The following is a 23,729-nucleotide window of genomic DNA, read 5'->3' on the forward strand; positions in this document are numbered from 1 at the left end:
GAGTACAACGACCAATAGAGTTGAAGGGTCTCATGCTCAGGTGAAGCGTGTACTAGGAAATACAAACTGTCATGATTTTTTGAGTATGTTTAGCTTAATCCACCCGATTCTAGAGATCTAGATGTCCGAGATTAGAGTTACCTTCAAGAGAAGTATGATTGTAACTCAGCACCACCACCGAATTCCTTTGTTTCGTGAACTCAGAGGCTTTGTCTCACGCAAGTGTTTGGACTTGCTATTTGAAGAAATAGATACCCGCGTAAAGCGTGTTATAGATGGAGAGATCAGGTGTTGGTGCTATTTGTGCACGAGCCATGGACTGCCATGTGCTCATGAATTAATTAAGTTTGAAGAACAAGAGTAGTCCATCCCTTTTACTGCTATCGACCCCTTTTGGAAAACATTGTTTGTTTCTCCCAATGTGTTAGTGGGTGTTGGTCCCAATGTTACACCTTCGATGGACTTGTTCATGAATAGGTTTGCAATGGTTTCTGAAGAAGAGTAGAGGGTTATGATTAGGAAGCTTATGGAGATTGCCGTACCAGAAAGTACATGGCTAGTACCGCCTCGTGAGGAAGCAAAAACCAAAGGTCAGTCGAAAGGTAGCTGCAGCAAAAAGCTTCCAACTGGAGATGGGAACTCTTCAAAGCGAGATCCATCTCATTTTGAACATTCTCAATGTGACCATGCGGAGTGGCTCTCGTCACAACCAAACATTACGCCCACCCAAAAAACCCACACCACACCAAGAAAAAAGTCTTCTCCAAAAATACCAACCCAAAACACCCACACCACACTAACAAATAAGGCTTCCCCAAAAACACCAAAAACAATCACACCAAGAAATAAGCCTTCTCCAAAAACAGCCACACCACGAAATGTGAGAGATGAGTTAAACTTTGGAAATACGAGGGGTCTTAAGGATTATGGGTTGGATATTACTGAAGAAATGCATAAATACATTGTTAGAGTCCATGACCCTGTTGGCAATGGCAACTGCGGTTATAGAGCTTTCTGCATTGCATTAGGAAGAAGTTAAGAAGAATGGTCGTAAATGAGAAAGGACTTATACAAAGAGCTTACTGACAACCTCCCCTTTTATTATACTTTGTACAGTCAAAGTGAGGTTGTTTATGCGATGAAGGAAATCCTAGATGAAGAAGGTTACACACCTTTAAATAAGTGGATGAGCATGCCCTTTACTGGATACCTATTTGCTTCAAGATTTAATGTTGTCCTCCTGTATTTAGGAGCTCGTTAGTGCTTTCTTATCATGCCACTGAGAGCCCAAGCAAATCTTGAGAGAGTGAAAAAAGTGTTGGGTAGCGCACATGTTGGTGGAAATCATTTTGTCATGTTGAACTTGTTGAAGATTGTCCGGTTCCTACAGTAATGCGCTAATGGCTTAAAGCTCGATATGACATTGCTGAAAGTTGGAATTTGGCCTTGACAGCAAGGCAATTGCAATTTATGGCATTGAACATTCCCAATCTAATATGGGAAAACGAGCCCGTTGAAGACCCAACAGTACATGTTACCGACTAAGTTGTTTATATGTTATCGATATGATATTTTGATGTAATTTGGAACAAGTGTAATTGGATTTTATTTTTATGTTATTTGGAAATAATGTTAGGGCTTTTATTTGATTTGATTTGGAAATCGAGTGAACGACTAAGCTGATTCGAACAATAATCGAGTGATTTGGAAATAATATTCGTATGTTATCAATATGATATTTTGATGTAATTTGGAATAAGTGTAATTTGATTTGATTTTACCCCGGAACGACATGGTCAAGTCGTTTGGCCTTTATACCAAACGATGTGGTTAGGTCATTTGAGCTTTAAGGCAAACGATCTGAAGCGGGTGTTTGGCCTTTATACCAAACGATGTGACTGGGTCGTTTGAGTATTAAGCCAAACGATATGACGCAGTCGTTTGGCCTTTATACCAAACGATGTGGCTGGGTCGTTTGGACCAAAAAAATTTAAAAGTTTATTTCATTTTTACAACACTTTCATATTTATACAAACTAACATCAAATTCCACTGAACATCAAAGAACAACAAATTCTACTTAACAACAAACACAAACATCCATCATTCATTCAAAATCAAATAACAACAAATTCCAAACATCCATCATTCATTCAAAATCAAATAATCCATCCATTCGTTCCAAAGTTACAAATTACAAAGTTAACAAAGTTACAAACCCTAAACTGAAACAAATCATGAACTATAACGCCCACCACTGTACTTGCACCTAGTCAAGTTGTACACCCGTTCGAAGAGGACTTTGCTTCCTCCGGAATATTATTCTCAGCCAATTGCAGACCTCTCTCTAGCAAACGATTAGTTTCATTGTTGACGTCGTTCTGTCGAAAAAAAGGAAATCAAGATAATTTACCAATCGAATGAAAAAAATCACACTTAGAGAAACTCAATTAAAAATCACAATACTTACAATCGGTGAACAGTTAAGCATTGTCTCCAGGGAGGGATGAATAGGAAGACGCTCAGGGTTCACCAATCGAACGTGAGAATTCTTCGCATACCAAGTCATGTAGTTTTGATGACACTCCTATGGATAAGACAAGATAGGTCCTCGATTGCAGAGTTGGATCACATGATTCTACCATGACTCCCAGTAAAGTGGCCCAATATTGGTCCAGTTCACCTCATACCCGCGTCCTGCCACAGTTCTTGTTCTCAAATTTAGTGTTGGAGGATCTACGGGTATAAGCTACACGTGACCTAACTGACGCACCACCCTTGCGACAGCGTAAAACTTGACAATGTTGAAAAAACATAGCAATCCCTCAAAAAATGCAATGTCATCGATCGAGTTTGTATCTCTGACATTATAGTAGGGATACTAATCAACCTGAAACAAAATCAAATGTGTCATTAACAATTCCAATGATCAATTACTAAAAAAAAATAATATAAACAAACTTAAATACTTACATTGTAATCATTCATATCATCCAGTATCGCTCGATAATACTGCAATGCATGCGTTGTATCATAATAGTGTAAAGCGACTACTGTGTGTCTATTAGCACGCGGCTCAAACGAGCTATAGTCCATGTTTGGGACTCCTCTGAGTACCAAAAAATACTCATAGATCCACGCATAGATATACACAAATAGTTAACATATTGATAGTGTAATAAAATTAACATTAAAAAAAAATAATCTCTAAAATACTAAAGTTTTACCTGTAGAAGAGTCATATAGCTTGTAACCCCTTTCACCTTCGCACATGTGGTAGCCCCAAGACCTTTATACAAAATGCCAAAATTGCTGAACCTCATGCATACTCTCCTATCTCACTGAATTTCAACAACGGCCTCAGATAACAAATAGGCACTCCAGTACTAGACTTGTCAGTAAAAATGGCACATCCAAATAAAAACAGGATAAAAACTCGGACTGCCCGTTGGACTTCTTGGAAACTCGAGGCCTTCTCCACTACCTTCCCAACAGCATCACATATGGGGCTATCATGAACCTTGTTAGCAAAATCGTTCCGGATGAATTATAGCCTTACTTTTGAAGTGAACTTGCTAGCTTCCATCTCCGCTTTAATCAAATCAATAGGGAGACCCAGAGCACGATGTATGAGATTTATCGATTCTTCTAAGTTCAACTCACTATCCCCTTGCACCGCTCTTCCTCTAACTGTGACTCTACAGATTTGCACAACATCGTCCAAAGTCACATTCATCTCCCCAAATGGCATATGGAAGGTGTTGGTCTCCCGATACCATCTTTCCACAAACGCAGAGACCAATGGAGGATCCATATGCTCATGATAAGTTACCACGAGATTAAACAACCCAGTCCTTCTCAACTGTTGGGCAAATCTCGGAGACCTTTGAAATTCATTCTTGAAATTACATTGGGAGAACTTCGCTATGTGCGAAACACACTTCAACACTCCGCGATCCTCCTGAAACAACCAAGCACGCATTAGATATATATGAGCAGAAACAAAAGATTTTGTAAAAGAAAATCAAAGTACTACAGAAAAATAAAATATTACCCTTCTCTCCCAAACATCGCGAGCGACATGCACCGCATAGTCATACAACAACTCTGACTCATACGGGCCACCCCCATACTTACCTCTTTTAAACTTTAAATCATCATTGGATTTTCTTACAAAATCCAATACCAGATGTGCTTCTTCCACTGGTGGTACGACTTCTACCACATATTCTTCCACATTATCATCCTCCTCATCCCCCTCCTCTTCCACTATACTCTTTCCTTTATCCATATTTACATTTAAATCTACATTGTTATCACTATCTACACTATCTTCACTTGATGAATTAACTTCAGGAGCCTCAGGAACCTCTTTTTCTTTGTGGTCCTCTCTATGCGCTGATGCCATTAAGCCCTCTGCCCTTTGTCTCTTTTTTTCAATTGCTTCACCACTAGAGGAACCGTTACCAAACAATTTCTTCACACCCTTGAATGTAGTTTTTGCTACATTCTTCACATTCTTTGATCGAGGACCCATCGCTACAAAGAAAAATAAAACAAGTATTAGTAACTATTTAATCAAATCTACACCTATATTAGAAACAGTAAAATACAACACTGGGAAGAACCGATAAGTCCATGGTAGCTATATAAATCAAATCGAGGCTGAACATATATAAAAGGGAAATCTCAATCAAGTAATCGTTAGCCTATAAGTCCATGGTAGCTATATCATATTATCTAGCAGTCGTGTCAAACATAATAATAAGCTTCTATATTACAATCAAGTTTATCAATAGTTTGACATCCAACAAAGTAGTAATGGACGATAAAGACAAGACACTACGCAGTACTTAGTACAGCATGCCAAGGAATAGTTGATTGAGAGTTGCTAAATCTACAGCTAGCTAGCTTTCAACTGATGATAAATCAAAAACCAGAGCAAACAGACATGCATGAAAAGGGGATAAGCTACCAAGAGTACTCAAACACTAGAATTCATGTAAAAAATAAAGCATTAAGTGAGAACTAAATTGAAGATGAGGGATACTACATTAATGGCTACAAACTAAAAATGCCTATCTACAGTTTCAAAATTGTGAGAAGATGCTATATATGTCAATCTACAGAGCAAATAACAAGTTGATATCCATGTTCCAAGTGACCAATAAATGCATGTAACAAAAAAGACATTTCTACTGAGAAATAGAGGCCTAAACATTTCAGTCACTCACTCCAGCGAACTCTCACTAATTTTGTTCATCACTCTTAGGCCTTAGCTAGCCAAGCCAACATGGTCTGCTCTTACACAGTATTCCTTCCCCTACTGCTTTTCATGTTTATTGTTATTGTGCCTTGCTCTAGATCTGAAGTTCAGAGCCTTGACAATTTTAAGCCCTCAGTTCTAGCCATTCTTGTCTTCGGAGACTCAACAGTTGATCCCGGAAACAACAACTACATTGGTACCGCATTATTTAGATCTGATTTCCCTCCCTATGGAGAAGATTTTCTTAATCATATTCCAACTGGAAGGTTTACAAATGGAAAGCTCACAACGGACTATATAGGTAAGCACATCTTCGAAAATAGTAGTGCAAGAAGCCGGCCTGTTGTATTTTGGATCAATCTTAAGATCAGATTAATCTATTTATTCTACTTTGTTGGTGGCAGCTTCACATTTGGGCATTAAGGAATATGTGCCACCATATTTAGATATAACACTTGGTGTGGAGGAGCTAATGACCAGTGTTAGTTTCGCTTCTGCTGGATCAGGATACGATCCACTTACAGGACAAATAGATGTATTTCTCCTCATCTCTTCATTAACATTTAGTAATATAATGCATGTTTTTGTAGATTCCAGTTGATAGATAGTATAGGACAGGTGTAACTATTGAATGCTCTGACAGCTATTTTAATTTGACAAGCTAGTTGTATTTTAATAAGCATGATCAATAGAAACATAGTCCTAGCTTGTACAAGTAAAGCTTCAAGCCTCACATAGATGAACTCCCATCTTTTGGCATCGGTCTAAGTTTTGCCACATTGTGCTGCAATATTAATTTGAGACAAGATCATACATAGTTATATACGTATCTTGATTCTCGTGAGTATGGGCCAGGGTACGGTTCTATCTGCATATACGCTAGTTTGAAGCAGTAGCAGTGCTCTAAGAAACCATACTATAGTGGTGCTCACTGCTCAAGAGTGCTCTGGAAAATAAAAATTGATCGAAACAATATGCACATACCACCAAGCAAAGTGTTCTTCTTGAAAATGTACGTCTAAAGTATTTTTTCATCTGCTTAGATTTTTTCATCGGTCTTATTAGTTTTGGCCTTGTATCACTTCAATATATATGTATATATAAACAAGAGTTTACAATAATATAAACTTCCTAAAATATTCGGGTTTAGGGTTTAGTCTGCCCCTCAGGAGATGCCCCCCTAGAACTCTAACAAAGATGCTAGTAGAGCAAAGTCACAAAACAAAATAACTCACAAGTGTTCGAAGTAATAGTAAAGCCTAAAGAAATACAATAATGAGAAAGTTGAGTAGAAAAAAGCACGGTTTGTGTTAAAAACAAGAGTTAAAAAGAAATCTCTTGTGCAGTAGTGCATAAACAAAAGATTTAAGAGTGCGTGCACACACACAAACACACACAGAGGTTAGATGGTGAAAGAATTCCATACTTTATATTCCAATTAAAAACTTAAGAAAGTGCTCGTGGCCTTGGAACTCTTGAATGAAAAGCAATCTCACTCATCTGTTTCTCAATAAATCCCTACCTATTGTAAGTAACAGGATCGTTCATAGTTAAATGTCAACCTAATTATCCAATTTGAAGTATATTTCTAATGGAAGGGACAGAGTAGCGACAAGGTAGCACCCCACCGCATTAGTGACAATGCTGCACTCTTGTAAAGAAACTAATACTAGTCTAATCTGATAACCAATAATTTGTTAATTGCACGTAGGAGGAATATGAGTATTTCTGTGGCATAAATCTAGGAAAAGTAACTTTGTAGTTTGTACTAGATAGTAGATAATTCAGCTATTTCCATATGTACGTTTCGAGATTGACGTAATTCTCCCCCAAAGCTCATTATGTATTGATTTCATGCTGATTTTTTTTTCCCTTTTTTTAGAATGTGATTAAGATGGACAAACAACTTGAATACTTCAAAGAGTACAAGACAAGAATTGAACAATTGGAAATGAATCAAAAGGGACAAAACAAGCAAAAGTTCTTACCTTCAACAGGAAATGAATCAAAGAGTACAAAACAAGAATCGAACAACTGGAAATGACGAAATTTCAAGCTTTCACCACTCTCCCAAATTGCAAAAGCTTCAATGGATTGTTTGCGATTGGATTAAATTTCAGCAGAATTGGATTAAATTTCGCGATTGGATTAAATTATGGATTGGATTGCTTCAATAAAATTGGATTGTTTTTGGGTTTTTTTGGTTAGGGTTCGAAAGGTTTTGCGTGAGAGAGATGACCGGTTAGAATAGTTTTTCTGGTTTCCCATGGAGGTGGGGGTGTATTGGGGTTTTTGTTGGGCTTCGCAATTTGGGCTTAGGCTGGAGGCTGCCCAATCCAATTCTGGTAGCGCCCAATACAGGACCCATCCTTATTGATAGTTCCGGTGAAGGAATTAAAAAAGAGCTCTTGGTGATGTTTCTGTACAGAAAAAGAGGTCCATGGGTAGAGACTACGATACATAGAATTATAGATCATCAAATTAACAATATGAGAATACAGTGTCTGCCTCACCAATTGGTAAACCTAGTAACCGCTATTGATCTGCATCCCAAACTGGAGGCCAAACTCAGTGAGCTAAACAACTGAGGCCTTGAGCAACATAGTAGTCTGCTCATCACGTGGTTGCTCGTGTAGCACTATACCTTCTCCAAAAAAAAGCAATTAAAATGTCAGCCAAATGATATATGTGATCTCAAACTTTCCTAAGAACGAATGTGAACTATTCAATAACCAGACTTTTCTTTAGAGAACTAGTGGCGTGGGATGCTAATGTAATTCATTGATTAGTAGCGGTTGCTAGTGCATGTAGGGGTTGGGGCAGGCATCCGTTCGCTATTGGACAACCGAAAGGTTCTGACTTCTGAAACATCTTTTTATTCTTGGCGTGTTCATTTTTATCTATGCTCGTGGAACTTTGTCAATTCTAATTAAATTGTTGATAAACTGGAAACCTGGTGAGCTTTCTAATTGGTTATAATTATTTATTTTTGCTTTTTTGTATTTTGTTGTAAGGTGATCGATATCTTCAAGAATTTGCATCTGTAGAATAGATGTAGCTAGGAAAGTACGTGAATTGTTTTTGGAATTTGGACTGCAACTTGTTTTTATATGCTTTCTTATTTTTCTGTAATCTTAAACCATGTCGTTGTAGCTTACTGAATTTGATGTATGTTATGGCCTTATTTAGGCCTATGAGGCCTATAGGTCCGAGAAATGAGGCCCATAGGTCAGCAGTATAAAAAGAATAAGATGAGTTGATAGAAAAGAGAGGAAAGGGAGGAAATAGAGGAAAGAGAGGAAATGGAGGAGAAGGGTTTTTTAGGTCATAACAATGGCGCCGTCTGTGGGGAGCAGAATAAAAAGTTATTGTTTTCCACCGCATCGTTTTGTTCTCTAACGCATTAGAGCATTTGCAATGCAGGTGATAGAGGGGGGTTTGTGAAAACTATCACCTAGTTGGGTCCAAAAGCGTTGTGCAATGCAGGGTGATAAACTCGGTGATAGTTTTCCCCAGTTCAAAACAAGGTGAAACCTTCCACCGAGTTTTTCACTGACTTGTTAACTTCGGACGGGATGTTGGATTCCGTCTCGTGTGTTTTTATTTTTTTTAAAAATGGGTTTTTTTTTTCGGACGGGATGTTAGATTCCGTCTCGTATGATTTTTCGACTTTTTTTCGGTTTTTTTTAAATTTCAGACGGGATGTTTCATTCAACCGAGTGTTTTTTCAATTTTTCGTCGGGACGGAATCAACATCCGTCCGAGATATTTTTATCGCCTTTGCATTTACAGCTTCACCTTGTTTTCACGGGTTAGTGAAAAGAGGGTGAATAAGTGATAATTGGCGGTGATAGAGGGGAGAAAATTATCACCTATTGCAAATGTTCTTAGAGCATTTGCAATGAAAGTCATAACTTTCACCCCTCTATCACCGCCACCTCCTCACTTTTCACCCCCTATCACCAACCCGGTGATAAACAAGGTGAAGCCGCAATGCAAAGGTGATAAAAACATCTCGACGCGGGATGTTAGATTCCGTCTGAGTTTTTATACGAGACGGAATGTAACATCCCGTCGATATTTTATAACGAGATTCGATGTAACATCCCGTCGATGGCTCAATACCAACGACGCTTAACGGGCTCCATTTTCACTTCATTTCCAGCCAAAATTCGATTTTGTAGCCTCCATTCACAACCTTTGAACACAAATTTCCATTCATAATGACTTCTCCATCCCCCAACCCATCCCCACCAACCTCACCACATCAAGAGCATTCCCGATGGTTTGGAAATGTCAAAATTTCCAAAAAAAAAGGGCAAAAGGATCGTCGTCGAGAACGCCAGAATGTGGGCGAGGAGGAGGACGAAATTGAACTTGGGTTTAATTTTCCACCGCGTTAGAAATCGAGGACCACCCACCATTAAGCGTCAACATCGGTCCGACCGTAGCAAATCGAGTGGGCGGAATCTCAAGTAAGTTTTGATTTTTTTTTTAAGTTAATTATTATTATTTATGTTAGTTTATATCAAGTTTGTTGTTGTTTGAATTTGTCGTATTATTTTAGTTTGAATTTGTATTAGTTTATATTAGTTTATTTTAGTTTGAATTTGTCGATTTATTTTAGTTTGAATTTGTATTAGTTTATATTAGTTTATTTTAGTTTGAATTTGTCGATTATTTTAGTTTGAATTTGTATTAGTTTATATTAGTTTATTTTAGTTTGAATTTGTCATTATTATTTTAGTTTGAATTTGTATTAGTTTATATTAGTTTATTTTAGTTTGAATTTGTCGTTATTATTTTAGTTTGAATTTGTATTAGTTTATATTAGTTTATTTTAGTTTGAATTTGTTTATTTTTTAGTTTGAATTTGTATTAGTTTATATTAGTTTATTTTAGTTTGAATTTGTCGTATTATTATTTTAGTTTGAATTTGTATTAGTTTATATTAGTTTATTTTAGTTTGAATTTTATCGTTATTAGTGTTTGTTGAATGTAGGAAGTACACTTATGGAAAGTGCGTTGTGCACTTTCAAATGTTGTGTCGTGGTGGCGTTGTATGAAATCAAAAACGGATCCTAATTTTGTCACGGTTACCGATATTATATCCGCCACACCATTTGGGAGTTTTTTTAATTGTAATTTGGGACAAAATGATCAGGCGTTGTTGTTTGGGATAGTTGAGCGGTGGTGGCCAACTACCCACACATTTCATTTCCCATGGGGTGAGCTTGGGATTACCCCTCTTGATTTCACAATGCTCACGGGTATCCCAATTGGTTATGGAGATGCCGTTCCTTTTGATGAAACTTTAGAGGTTTTTACTACGGCGATGAGTTTCTTTGAAGGTTTTGATTTGGTTGAAGATGATGAGCAAGACGAGTTTTTGAGATTATCGGCTGAGCAGTTTAAGGGAGGAGCTATAAATATGAGTTGGTTTACGGCGAGATATTTGAATAGACTCAAGGAGAAGCCGAAAGACTATCATATTGGTGAGGAGTCGATCCACGAGTATGTACGTGCCTTCCTCTTCTACTTTGTTGGTGCGGTATTATTTGGATATGCTGATAGTTATTTACGTATCGGGTGGATGGCCGCTGTCTCAGACGTAGAGAGGATGTGGGATTATGACTGGGGTCAATCCATCTTAGCATACCTTTACCGCTGGCTAGACCTCGCAGTTGAGACGAAAGCCGCTAAAGGCAATTTGTGCGGCTTTGTTTGGATTATACCGGTAAGTCTTATTTATTAAGTTATTGTTTCATTTCATTTATTTATCTAATTATTAATGTTGACATGTTTATATATATATTGATATTGTATTTTATCTATTGATGACAGTATTGGTGGTAATGCGAGCATTTTAGGTGTGATGCATCCCGTGTTGAAGAGGTTGGAAGAGGATGAGACTCATGACCTGATTCCACGATTCAAGCATGGGGGCTTCATCGTAAGCGAGAGGGGTATGGGGACCTATCACATAATATTCATAACACTCGTCAGCAGATTGAGCTTTTAGGAGCTAGTCGAATTGAGTGGCAACCCTGGGCGAGTCCTTCATCTTTCCGACCCCTTATGCGGATATTCCCGATGTTCCAGAGAACAAGTGAGTACCGTAGACTATCATATATGTGTCATAGAGCAAGGTTTCTTTCTCACCGGCGAATGATACTTATAGGGTCAGTCACTGCATGGTACCTTGGGGACAGATGTTGGCGGCAAGTATCTGGAGAGATTGTTATACCTTACCCACCACCTATGGATATGACAGCCTCTGATATTCTTCCTGCTGTTCTTTCACACTATAGAGCAAACCCAAATGAGTGGCCAGACGCATCAGCTTTCAGTTTTCACGGGCTTACTATGACTTATATTGGAAGAGGGTTGGTCGAGGTCTCTTGCTAGGTGCGTTATACGGGGCACCAATTTTGAAGGGTTACTTCGGAGCATTGAGGCCCGACATTCATTTCCCGGAGGAGTGGAGTTGCCCACGATCCACGGCCGGGGTGTTTCATGATATTCAGATGCCGCAAAGAACTCCACGATATTTGATGATGACCCTTTGGCATTGGAGCATGATTACTTCTCGGGGGCAAGATATGAGAATACCTATTCCACCGATAGATGCCGCAGTGGTAGCAGATTTGTCAAGTCTGATTCGAAAGCGATTAGCCGAGGTTAGTATGATTTGAATTTATTTATGATTTGTTATTATTAGTATTCACTATAACCCCTAACTTGCATTTGTTTTGTTAAACATGATGAAGTAAGGTCAGAGCTCCTTAACTACAGCTCTCTCACTTATGCCATCGTGAGTCCTTCATGGAGTCCTCTCATCGCAGTTTTGAGTACTTACAAGAAGAACGTGTCGAACTTTGCGTAGCTTCGAGACGTGTGCAAGAGTTGGAGAATGCCGGAAGTGGAGTACCTCAAGCTCAAGCTCAACCGTGAGAGGCGACAACGACGTAGGGGGAGAGCTCTTCGAATCGGCCTTCTCGTAGGGGAGGAGGTCTCTGGATATATTTTTTGTAGTTTGTAATAACCGTGCGCCATTACTTGTCTTATGGCGTTTGGGGATTGTTGTTTGTAATGAATTTTTGATTAGCGGGTTTTTCTTTGATGAGTTTTGGATATGAATATGTCATTAAACAAAGGAGGTTATGTCCAATTTTTTAAGAAATTATAAGTTAGTTTTTTTTACCGAAGTTTACGTGTTAGACTTGGGTGTTGTTCATGATTGTTGTTTGTCTTCTTTATTATTTTCAAAGTATATTAGCAGGTTTTTTATATGAATATGTCAATAAAACAAATGAGGTTATGGCCAAAAAAAATTAAAAACTTATAAGTTCGTATGTTTCCAAAAATGGAACATTCGTTTTATTTCGTTTCACATTTGTTTCACTCATTTCCTGTCATTGTTGAAACAGCAAATTTTTAGTTTGGAATATCACTCATTTTGCAGGTGGTTTGGTTCTGACAGGTTCTGACAGGAATAGTGTATGGGGATACCGAGACGGAATGTAACATCCCGTCTGGTTTTTTAGACCGAGACGGAATGTAACATCCCGTCTGGTTTTAAGTAACATCCTCCTTTTAAGCCTCCCTCTCGCGACATTTTTACTATTCCAAACAATGCAATTATGGATGGGGATGGTGGCCCATTTGGAATTATTGAGGGTACATGGATAGACATTTGGATACAATGTGTTGTCACTTGGAGAGTGAACAAAAATCTAATAAAATGTGTTGTCAATTGGTAAGTGGACCAAAATCAAAGTATCACATGTGACCTTATCATATGTGACCTTACCTTTCATATTTCGTTTTACTCTTCTATCTTTTATATCAAACAAACAACATAGCCATCTTCTTCCCCACAACCAAGCTAAAAATAGGAAAAATGTCTAGAGAACAAAGAATTACATATAACCAAAGGTTATGGGGAGGATCTAGTAGTAATAGTTCGCCTTCCTCGGTTTCACCGTCGCCTTCTACGGTACTTCAAAAGATGACTACATGGAAAGAGTAAGAGATGAGCATAATGATATGATGAGGCTAAGGAGGAGGAGGAGGTTGCGCAGTTATTATCCATCTTTGGGGCATTAATGACTCAAGCAGCCATTGAAATTGAAGATGTGGATACGACAAACGCGGTGGATCCGCGGCAGGCGAGAGTACACGTTTAGAGATGGTGGTGATTTCAGTAAACAAAAGATAATGAGGGATTACTTCACAACACCTTGTAGGTGGCCTCCTCATAAGTTTAGACGAAGGTACAGGATGACAAGAGAGCTTTTTATGTATATGTTGCATACTGTTGCATCATTCGACGATTACTTTAAAGACAAGGTGGATGGATTGGGTCGGCAAGCAATTTCTGGGTTACAAAAGGGACTAGCTGCAGGTTGCACAATTAGCAACCGGGTTGTTCTTCCGATTCAACGGATGAGTATTTACAAATTGGAGATTCCACAGCAAATGTATCTATGAAGCGTTGGTGCAAGGCAATTATCACGGCGTTTGAGGAAGAGTACTTGAGACGACCAAGTGAGGCAGACACTGCTAGGATATTAGCTGAAAATGCAGCAAGGGGTTTTCCAGGAATGCTTGGATCAATCGACTGTATGCACTGGGTGTGGAAGAATTGCCCAAGTGGATGGGCTGGAACACATGTAGGGTACAAGAAGGAACCAACTTTGATACTTGAAGCCGTTGCAGACAAACATTGTTGGATCTGGCATTGCTTCTTCGCCTACCAGTTCGCGATAATGACATTAACGCGTTTCATCGTTCTCATGTTTTTGAATCATTAGAGCAAGGTGAGGCTCCTGCTTACATTGCATTTAATGTGAATGGTAATGACTATGATATGGGATATTATCTTGCTGATGGTATTTACCCAAAATGGGGCACATTTGTTCAAGCCATTATTCGTTATCCAAGAAATAAGCATGAAAAGATCTTTACTCAACGCCAAAGAACGCAAGAAAGGATGTTGAAAGGACGTTTGGAGTTTTGCGGAGCACGATGGCATATTGTTAAGGCTTCTGCGTTGTCATAGTGTTGTTGTTCTTGGAGATATAATGAAGGCATGCATTATAATGCATAATATGATTGTTGAGAATGAACGTGAAAGTGGAGTTTGGAATTGGAAAGGTCGAGGAAAGAAACAATACCTGCGCTTTCGGGGAAGATGATGGTTTTCATTTTGTCTATCGATGATTGAAGCAAGAAATAAGATCGAAATGAAGTTACACATACTAATCTTCAAAAGGACTTAGTTGAACATGTTTTTAATTGGACCGCATTGAAGAAACAAGAGATCCGGTACCAATTTATGATCCAAATTGGTCGGATCCGGATGATGAGGGAGAAGGAGGCTAAAATTAAAATGGAAATGAAAATGTATTTCCTATGTATTTCCTAACGTGAACTATTAAGTTCCAACGTATTTCCTATGTATTTCCTATGTATTTCCTAACGTGAACTATTAAGTTCCAACGTATTTCCTATGTATTTCCTAATGTATTTCCTAATGTATTTCCTATGTAGTTCCAACGTATTTAATCAGTTGTATTTTAATGAACTATATTACAATGTATTTTAATTTGATTGGTAATTGTATTTCTATGAAAATAATTATATTGGACGAGAACATACATAGTGCATTAATTAAAAAAAAAGTTAGATAAAAATACATAGTTCATTAATTAAAAATACAATGAAATTAAAATACATAGTGCATTAATTAAAAAGACAGTGAAATTAAAAATACATAGTGCATTAATTAAAATACATAGTGCTTTAATTAAAATAAAATACTAGATAATTAAAATACATAAGCTTAGTTAGAGCTAGAACCACCTCTAGCCCTTCCCCATTCAAAGACGTATTTCAGCTTGTTGTTGCTCGATTATAAAAGCGGTATCGGGATGGAGGACACTTGTATCGGTCGCTAAAATCTTAGCTTCATATTGCATCTTTTGAAGCCGATTTTTTTTTCCAATTGAACCTGATTTTTTTTCTGCTTGAATCCGATTTTTTTTCTCTTGCCATCACAGTTCTTTGACCATATGCAAGTTCCCTTTCCCTAAGTTCTAAGCATTTTTGTGTTTCATTTGCATCCCATTGCAAATGTATCCTCTAAACGTGTAAAGTAACCCTCCAACATACCAAATGATTTTTCTTGGTTCCTTTTGGACTTGGCTTTCTTCGATCCAAGAGGACGCTCCATTTCTTTTGGACGCTCTATTTCTTGAGAACCCTCCAATTCAACTCCACCAACACTTGGTGAATTAGAAGTTGAATCTTCACCATCATTTTTGCGACCTTTTCCTTTTGGGGGGCTTGACCTTGCCTCAAAAATGTTACTCCACTTTGGATTATCCTTGAGTATAACGTAACAATGATCAAGTGAAAAAGCCGATTTTTCTTGTAGTTGGTACGTCATCCTTGCCTCGGACAACTAAAAAAAAAATGGTGGTAATTAGACTAAAATAATCACTAGGACTAAGATAATTAAACTGCAATAATAATTAGACTAAGATAATAATTAGACTAAGACTAAAATGGAAATAATAAATACACTAAGATAATTAGACGAAGACGGAAATAATTAGACTAAGACTAAGATAATCAATAAATTCCAAATTGACAACGTTGTAATTACCCGGCTTTGTATTGTTGTACCACTTGCATGTCGAGCCTCCACCGCATTCACAATTGCAACAAATTTGTTCATCATTTTTGAAATATATTTCCACCTTCCGCTAATTGAATCGGGAGACCTATCCGACCCACGTGCTTGATTGAACTTCGTTTGTTACCGCGATTCCAAAATCCTTTTGCATTTTGGAAAGCACCAACAATAGAGTCTTCACTAATTTTTATCCAAGCAAGACATAGAGCTTGATCATCGGACATGCTAAAGTGAGCTCTCTTTTTGCTTGAGTGCTACCACTTGCTTGAGATGCTTGAGTTGATGCCATTTGATATTTGGTTTTTTAAGAACTGATTTTTAAAGAAGAAGAAATATGATATATGATTGTTGGAAGTGTGAGTTGAAATGAAACAAATGTTGTATATATACCAAAGTTTTTATTTTGACCGTTTTTTGACCGTTCGACTTTTTGACCGTTGGTAGCCGTTAGGACTCCGGACGGGATGTTGGATTCCGTCCGTGAGTTTTGTAATCCGACGGAATCCAACATCCCGTCCGGTTAACAAGTCGATGATAAACTTCGGTGGTTGGTTTCACCTCGTTTTGAACTGGGGAAAATTATCACCTTCATTATCACCCTGCATTGCACAGCAGTTTTGGACCCAAGTAGGTGATAATTATCACTACCCCCTCTCTATCACCTGCATTGCAAATGCTCCTTTGGGGAAGAATTACCTACTTGGTTAAACCCCTTCTTTCTTCCTTATCCAACAAAATTTATTCTCTTCAAAAAAAAAAATTGTCAAACGTCTTAACCTACGCACCAATTCCCTTAAAATTCACCTACACAAATCCTTATCCTGCACACCCTGTTCTCTTCTTCACAACATCACTCTCAAGGTTCAACAACAATGGTGCTGTTGTATCTACAGTTTCAAGGAACAGCCCAAAGAAACTGACCCTTCCTCTTCTTCATCTTCACCTTCAACTCAAGAGAAAGGACTAAGATTCACTTTTATGGAAGAGCTAATGCTTAAAGCTCGTAACCGTGATGTTACAGGTGTTTCTGATGTTATTTATGATATGGTTGCTGCTGGTTTAAGTCCTGGTCCAAGGTCTTTTCATGGTTTGATTGTTTCTCATACTCTTAATGGCGATACTGATGGTGCGGTAAGTATTGATTGGTTTTGGTTATTTGAATGTTGTAGAGACTGGTCTTTTTTGAAAAACTTGGGGCTTGGTCATTTTTGAAGCTGTGTTTGAAACAGTTACTTATTGTAGATGGAAAACGATAAATGGTTATGAAATGAATCCTACAAATAACACTAATCCTTGATATGTTTGGAGATTATTGGCATTTGCATGGGATTTTCATTTTCGAAGATACATATACATACAAAAGGCCTTGAGGAGGTGTTTTGAATTACAAGAATAATTGAAGAGATAAACAAAAATTGGTGTGGTTCCAAGTATACATTGTGTTGTTGTCATTTTCTGATAAATATAGTTATGCTTTTGTCTATCCTTTGTGACTCTTATGAGGATGTGTATTGGCTTCTCATTGGTTGATTGGATTCCCAGTATAGCCAATTAAGTAGGTTGAGAAATAAGGTGATGACAGATTTTCTGGGGCTACATTTGATCTTAAGGATTTTAAGATGTGTACCTTTAGTGAACGAGTCCCATGGACATGAAATTGGAATTGATATTTTGTAGGGCTTTACATCCTTTTCCGTTGATAGGCACTTGTAACCTGGATGTCCACAACTTCTTTATTACTCGGGAATTTTCTCAATTCTCAGACAATAAAACAGAGAAACCGTACTGCAATTGATTCTCAAATTTTGACGGATGTGAGTACCCAATATCTGACATTCATATATTCATCCCTTTATTCAAATTTGTTTATGAGCGATAATTTATTTGAAATTCAAATTTTCATCTTAGAATATCTTCTTATGTTGATAATCATAAGGGGATCGAAACATGAAAAGGGCGCAAGTCTTGGACGTGGCATTTGGGCCCGTCCAAAACATGAAAAGGGCACAAGTCCTGGACAAGGCATAAGGGCCAGTACGAAACACAAAAAAGGGCACAAGTCCTGGATGCGGCATTTGGGCCAGTCCAAAACATGAAAAGGGCGCAAGTCCTGGATACGGCATAAGGGCCAGTCCGAAACATGAAAAGGGTACAAGTCCTGGACAAGGCATAAGGGCCAGTCCAAAACACGAAAAGGGCACAAGTCCTGGATGCGGCATTTGGGCCAGTCCAAAACATGAAAAGGGCGCAAGTCCTGAACGTGGCATAAGGGCCGGTTTGAAACAGGAAAAGGGCGCAAGTCCTGGACGTGGCATTTGGGCCAATCCGAAACATAAAAGGGGCGCAAGTCCAGGACGCGGCGTAAGGGCCAGTCTGAAACATGAAAAGGGTGTAAGTCCTGGATGCGGCATTTGGGCTAATTTGAAAAATGAAATGGACACGAATGGGTGTCCTAATTAACACTTGGGGGCCATTCCTGTCTGAATCAAAGACTTGGGGGCAAATAATAGGTGTCTCGGACTTGGCATGGTACGCCCATCTGAAACATTAAAAGGGCGCAAATAGGTGTCCTAGATGTGGCATGGTACGCCTGTCCGAAAAATAAAAATGCCACAAATGGGTGTCTTAAGCTATAGTCCGAAAAAATGAAAAGGGCGCAAGTCCTGGATGCGACACTTGGGCCAGTCCAAAAAATGAAAAGGTCGCAAGTCCTGGACGCGGCATTTGGGCCACTCCAAAATAGGAAAGGGGTGCAAGTCCTAGACGCAGCATTTGGGCTAATTCGAAAAATGAAAAGGGCACGAATGGGTGTCTTAATTAACACTTGGGGGCAACCTAAGCAAGGAAAAAGCCAAGTATTCCCGAGGATTAACAGAACTCGGGAACAAACAAGATAATGACATGACTAAGTATTTCCAAGATCATCTATCGAAGATTCTGAACACATAGCACATGATAATGGTTTACCTGGAATCTCCAAAATTATATGAATTCTTAAGGACTAGCAGTACTTGGGGGCAAAATGATATGCGGATCCAATGGTTAATAGTTATATTTAGTTGATCCCAGGCTTGTTGTACCAAACTAGACGGCATCAACTTGGGGGCACACAAATATAACAAATACTTGGTACTTGTTCAAAAGGAAAGAGTGGATTATGAGGAAAATGGTGACCGACGTTCAAAAAGATGGATTGTGCTCTCGTTGCACCATTTATTTATGTTTAATGTACCTTGTTCAGCATGGAAACATAGAAGAATGAGCTTTCTTTCATGGGGTAAACAGTTTATGCATGTACCAGTGGTTTGTTTGGGTGTTCTATGTAAGAATATATTTTACATTTATGGATGTGTCAGTTATGCCCTTAAACTAAAGCACTTCCGCTTGTTACCAAATTCCAGTTATCAGAACAAGTCGATTCAGTGTTTCCAAAAGGAGTCCCATGGGAATGGGGAATATCATGGTATTAAGTTATTTACAAGGATGTGAATATTAATATGATCCGCCCGAAAAGAGGGTGTTTCGAGGGGTTGATAGTGTGGGCACAGCTTTTAGCATCACTTGTCACATGTGCTTCTATCCAAGCACTACAAAGAAGATCTTATCATAAATACTGAGGGGACTTCTGATGGCTTTAAGGCAAAAGGAGCATGCTTTGGAGATGTATTCATTGTCTCTGGTGTTGCTTTTCATGATAGAAGGATCCCAAATTCGTCCTTCCTGAACAGGGTGGGAATTTACGTTTTCCTTTAGTATGGAATTTATACGTGAGTACCAAGTGAAGTTCGAAAGGCCTGTGTAATCGTGTTGGTCTTGTATTCTTTTAAGTTTGAAGAGACGCAAATGAGTCATGTTGGTTTTGGTGTATAGTTTGTATCGACTTCAGCTCTGTTGATGCTGAAAACATCGAGTAGGTTATTTGTTTTCCGTTTTTCCTCATCTCCTTCCTTTCCCTATTTTGATATCAAGACATATGATAGTTTAGCGAAGAAAAGAAAATGAGGGTTCTAACTTGTTTTGACTCGGAAATGCCCCCCTTGAAATAGTTGTAGATAGATCAGACAGTGTTGACAATGTACAGGTTCTCCCTAGTACTACTGTTACTTCTATTGGTCGGTTTTGTATAAGTTTGTTTGGAAGCATAACATAATTTGATGATAAGATGGTAGGGGTTCGCAGTGCACAATCTTCAGGGGCATGGTTATGATTTTACTTTAATAAGCATCTATACATATTTATATATTATTTCTTTGTGTGGTTGACAAGATAGATGGTAAGGCTTGGCAGATCACATTATATATTCAGGAGCATGGGTATGCGTCTATTGATCTTTTAGTTTTATTTCTTGTGCTATGCCAAGATACTTTGATTCATTTGTACTCAAAGTTATTAGATCTTTCTTTTGTCGGATATTTATAATCGTATTTGCCTATCTATTTGGGTATTGGTTGTGGATTTCTGATTTGGAGTTGTTATTACAGCGCCTGGTATGCCTTCATTGTACAAAACTATTGTTTTATATGTTGGCTCACTAGACATATTTCTTCCACATGAGTGCATGACACAGGATGTCATTCTTGCAACTCTTTCAATGGCTTAGTTAAACTGTTTATCATGAATGGCTCTTTAGCATCCTTGTTTACCATTTATAAACACAAGTGTTTTATCAAATCAATTATTCAAATCTGCTTTAATGCTTGCATCTTTGGTTTGTTTGGCTAGATTGTGATGATGAATTGTATCGATCAATATTTGATAGCAAGAAAATCGGGGATGAATTTAGTAAAAAGTTAATTACCCGCACTCTTCAATTTCAGTTTAGTTACCAAAAACAGCATAAATAAAAAGGTCTAATAGTTAAAGTTGTCGCGTAGTTTTAGTGACCACTCGCCACCCTAAACTGTTGTGGCTATTGTTAGTATTTTCGTGGCAAATAGCCATTAGTGTGTATATACCGCATACATGAAAATAAGAGATGTTGAGAAACTTATTTGCGGAAGCTACAATGGTGGAATGGAAACTCAGGTTTCTTGGCATCACATACCAAATGAATGGTCTGTGGTACCAAGAGGGGGCAACTGTTATGGCCTTATTTAGGCCTATGAGGCCCATAGGTCCGAGAAATGAGGCCCATAGGTCAGCAGTATAAAAAGAATAAGATGAGTGGATAGAAAGGAGAGGAAATGGAGGAAATGGAGGAAAAGGAGGAGAAGGGTTTTTTAGGTCATAACAATGTATATATCTGGAGTTAATACTTAATGATGTTCATGGGATTAGCTTTTGGTTGTGGTACAAGTTCTCCGACATAGTTGCACTCATATTTAGTTTTGCCTACTCTGCTCTTCTAAAGTTCCTTTTTTGAGGAGTATTCAGATTCATTGCAGAAGACTAAAAAAACATTCTTGATTGCTCCAACAAATCTATTCCGTTCCCAATGCTTTGTAGCCTTGTAGAGTGTAATGTCTTTGAACAAAGACACGGTTGTAGTTCGTCAAGTTAGATAGCGGGACATTCCTGTAAAACAATCTTTCATGTCATGTTTGGTCTCACTATCTCTTCCTCGGTCCGGGTTGAACAAAGAGCTAGCCTAACGCCATTCCCTCTTGATCGGTTCCTCTAGCGGGGGCTTGGGTGGGTGGAACCAATTTGTCGCCTCTATTTTTGAGTTACAAGTCAGTTTTTTTTCCATTCCAAAAGTTATTTGGATATTTCTTACAAGTCAGTTTTTGTCCATTCCAAAAGTTATTTGGATATTTCTAGGCTAAAATATAAAGAATAGAAATTTGTATTTGGAATGAAACAGAGACTAGAAATATACAAATGCCTCTTAAAGAACTGAATAGGAATTGGAGATTAATTACCAGTTATTTCTTTTTTCTTCTCTTTAATGTTGTAGCTGCTGACCACTTTTTTATGGCAATGTTCTTGTATTAAAGACCATGCTCTCGAGGGAAAATATGCTTTCATCTTAACACATGCCATGAAACGGCACAGAATGAAGGAAAAGTGATTATTGATGTAGGGGTACTAAAGAATGGAGTATTTCAATGATACGCGAATTAAACCCACAAATGATGCATTGTAAACAAGACCGGTGATGCATGTAAGAGCCAGATTTTTTTAGCATTACCATTACCATCAACGGGGCTTAAATTGGTTTGTTTTGCAATTCATCCGAATTAATACACAAAAAGGTAAAGAGATCGAGAAAGATTTTAAGTTGCTCTTTTTCCCTAGAGCCGAGAATCGTCCCTTTCTACATACTCACGCATTCTCCTCTCCTATGCCACTTCAATCTTCCATCTCATACTCACCATATCAACTGATGCGGCATCCACCTCATGCCCATGTGTTCACCACTTGCCGTTCACGAGGATTCAAAGTCTTGGGGTGACGTGCTACCGGGTCTTACAAAAGGCAACCCCGAGGTAGTTCTCAAGTCTTAAATAAAAAGGCTAAATCTACCGTCTTGCTTGAGATGTAATTTGAAACTAATGGTGCGCGTTTTCTAGCCACACATTTGCGAGGGGTAGAACCGAACAAACCGGTGAACAAGTCAATGCAACAAAAAAGTCACATAAACTACTATTCCGGGTCAACAAGTTAATCCAACCAAAAAGTAACAAAAAGTACATAACATTCGAGTATGATATATATAGAGTCATATCTATCAGTGATTCGAGTGCTAATATGACATATATAGTGTCATATATGAGATAACATTATCAATCATATAAAAAGTGAGATAACATTTGAGTAAGACATATACAGTGTCATATCTATCTGTGATTGTTGGTACCGAACGTATAAAACTCTAATTGACATATATTATAAAAAGTGACATAACATTTGAGTATGACATATATAGTGTCATATCTATCAGTGATTCTTATACTACCCAACGTATTTTATTGACATATGTTATAAAAGGTGACATACAATTCGAGTATGACATATATAGTGTCATATCTATCAGCGATTCACATAACATTTGAGTATGACATATAGTATCATATATATCAGTGATTGTAGCGCTTATGACATACTACCAACTGTATAAAACTCATACTAGCATATATTATAAAAAGCAACATAATATTCGAGTATGACATATATCTAATTGTGATTGCTACGCTTATGAGACCCAACGTATAAAACTCTTATTGACATAGCTTATAAAAAGTGACATAACATTTGAGTATGACATATAGTCATATATATCAGTGATTGTAGCGCTTATGACATACTACTACCAAAAGTATAAAACTCTTATTGACATACTATCCTCTTAAACAATTGTTTTATTGTACTATCCATAAAGTATGATATACTTTCTGTTTATATATGAGTACGATATACTATAAAGTATGATATACTACATCCTATATGACATTTTTTATAACATATATCCATGCTTTTTACAATGCAATACCGGGTAGTAGGTCACGTACTCTGTACTCTATGAAATATTAACTTATGAGTAATACTCGTCACACCCCGATTGTCTCTCTACACATGGCAAATTTATTAAAAAAAAAACTGGTGCTGCTCTCTCCACACCCCATTTTTTGTTAATATGACCATTATAACCTTAAATAACTCTCAACTCTCTCTACACCCCATTTTTTGTTAATATGACCATTATAACCTTAAATAACTCTCTCCACACCCCATTGTAATTCAAACGAGCTCTTCACCGTACTTACTACTCCACGAACACTCCTACCACTCATGCTATCTGAAATTTCTCCCCCTCTCTCTG

General features: G+C 37.9%; 1 protein-coding gene, 1 long non-coding RNA gene and 1 pseudogene across 5 annotated transcripts; 2 read left to right on the plus strand and 1 right to left on the minus strand.

The window, feature by feature from the left end:
* Nucleotides 1-2,131: 2,131 nt before the first annotated feature.
* Nucleotides 2,132-8,244, minus strand: LOC147524922 (uncharacterized). Of its 4 annotated transcripts, XM_086604645.1 has the most exons (7): nt 7,779-8,244; nt 7,254-7,685; nt 4,054-4,538; nt 3,227-3,960; nt 2,973-3,011; nt 2,470-2,889; nt 2,132-2,380 (listed from the first exon to the last, which is right to left on the minus strand). In XM_086604645.1, the coding sequence occupies exons 3-4, from the start codon at nt 4,534-4,536 to the stop codon at nt 3,547-3,549; spliced, it is 897 nt and encodes a 298-aa protein (XP_086460771.1). In that variant the 5' UTR covers nt 4,537-4,538; nt 7,254-7,685; nt 7,779-8,244; the 3' UTR covers nt 2,132-2,380; nt 2,470-2,889; nt 2,973-3,011; nt 3,227-3,546. The 4 variants fall into 4 exon arrangements, with proteins under 4 accessions (XP_086460771.1, XP_086460762.1, XP_086460756.1 ...); XM_086604636.1 differs by having other exon boundaries at nt 2,973-3,960; nt 7,254-7,909; nt 8,004-8,244; XM_086604630.1 differs by having other exon boundaries at nt 2,973-3,960.
* LOC147524923 (GDSL esterase/lipase At5g45960 pseudogene) lies at nt 5,293-5,866 on the plus strand (annotated as a pseudogene).
* An 8,412-nt stretch (nt 8,245-16,656) lies between the features above and the next one.
* On the plus strand, nt 16,657-17,770 carry LOC147524924 (uncharacterized). Its single transcript, XR_015197538.1, has 2 exons — nt 16,657-17,098; nt 17,645-17,770. It is a non-coding gene; the product is annotated as an uncharacterized LOC147524924 (long non-coding RNA).
* The last annotated feature ends 5,959 nt before the right edge of the window (nt 17,771-23,729 follow it).

Source organism: Coptis chinensis, chromosome 1 (genome assembly GCF_015680905.1).
Source record: "Coptis chinensis isolate HL-2020 chromosome 1, ASM1568090v1, whole genome shotgun sequence".
NCBI classification, from domain to species: Eukaryota; Viridiplantae; Streptophyta; class Magnoliopsida; order Ranunculales; family Ranunculaceae; genus Coptis; species Coptis chinensis.

Bases quoted from the DNA above. Each gene is read 5' to 3' on its own strand.
- LOC147524922 (XM_086604636.1), bottom strand. From the start codon at position 4,536: ATGGGTCCTCGATCAAAGAATGTGAAGAATGTAGCAAAAACTACATTC. The intron at 3,961-4,053 runs GTAATATTTTAT...TGGTTGTTTCAG, and splicing joins GCGATGTTTGGGAGAGAAGG to GAGGATCGCGGAGTGTTGAA.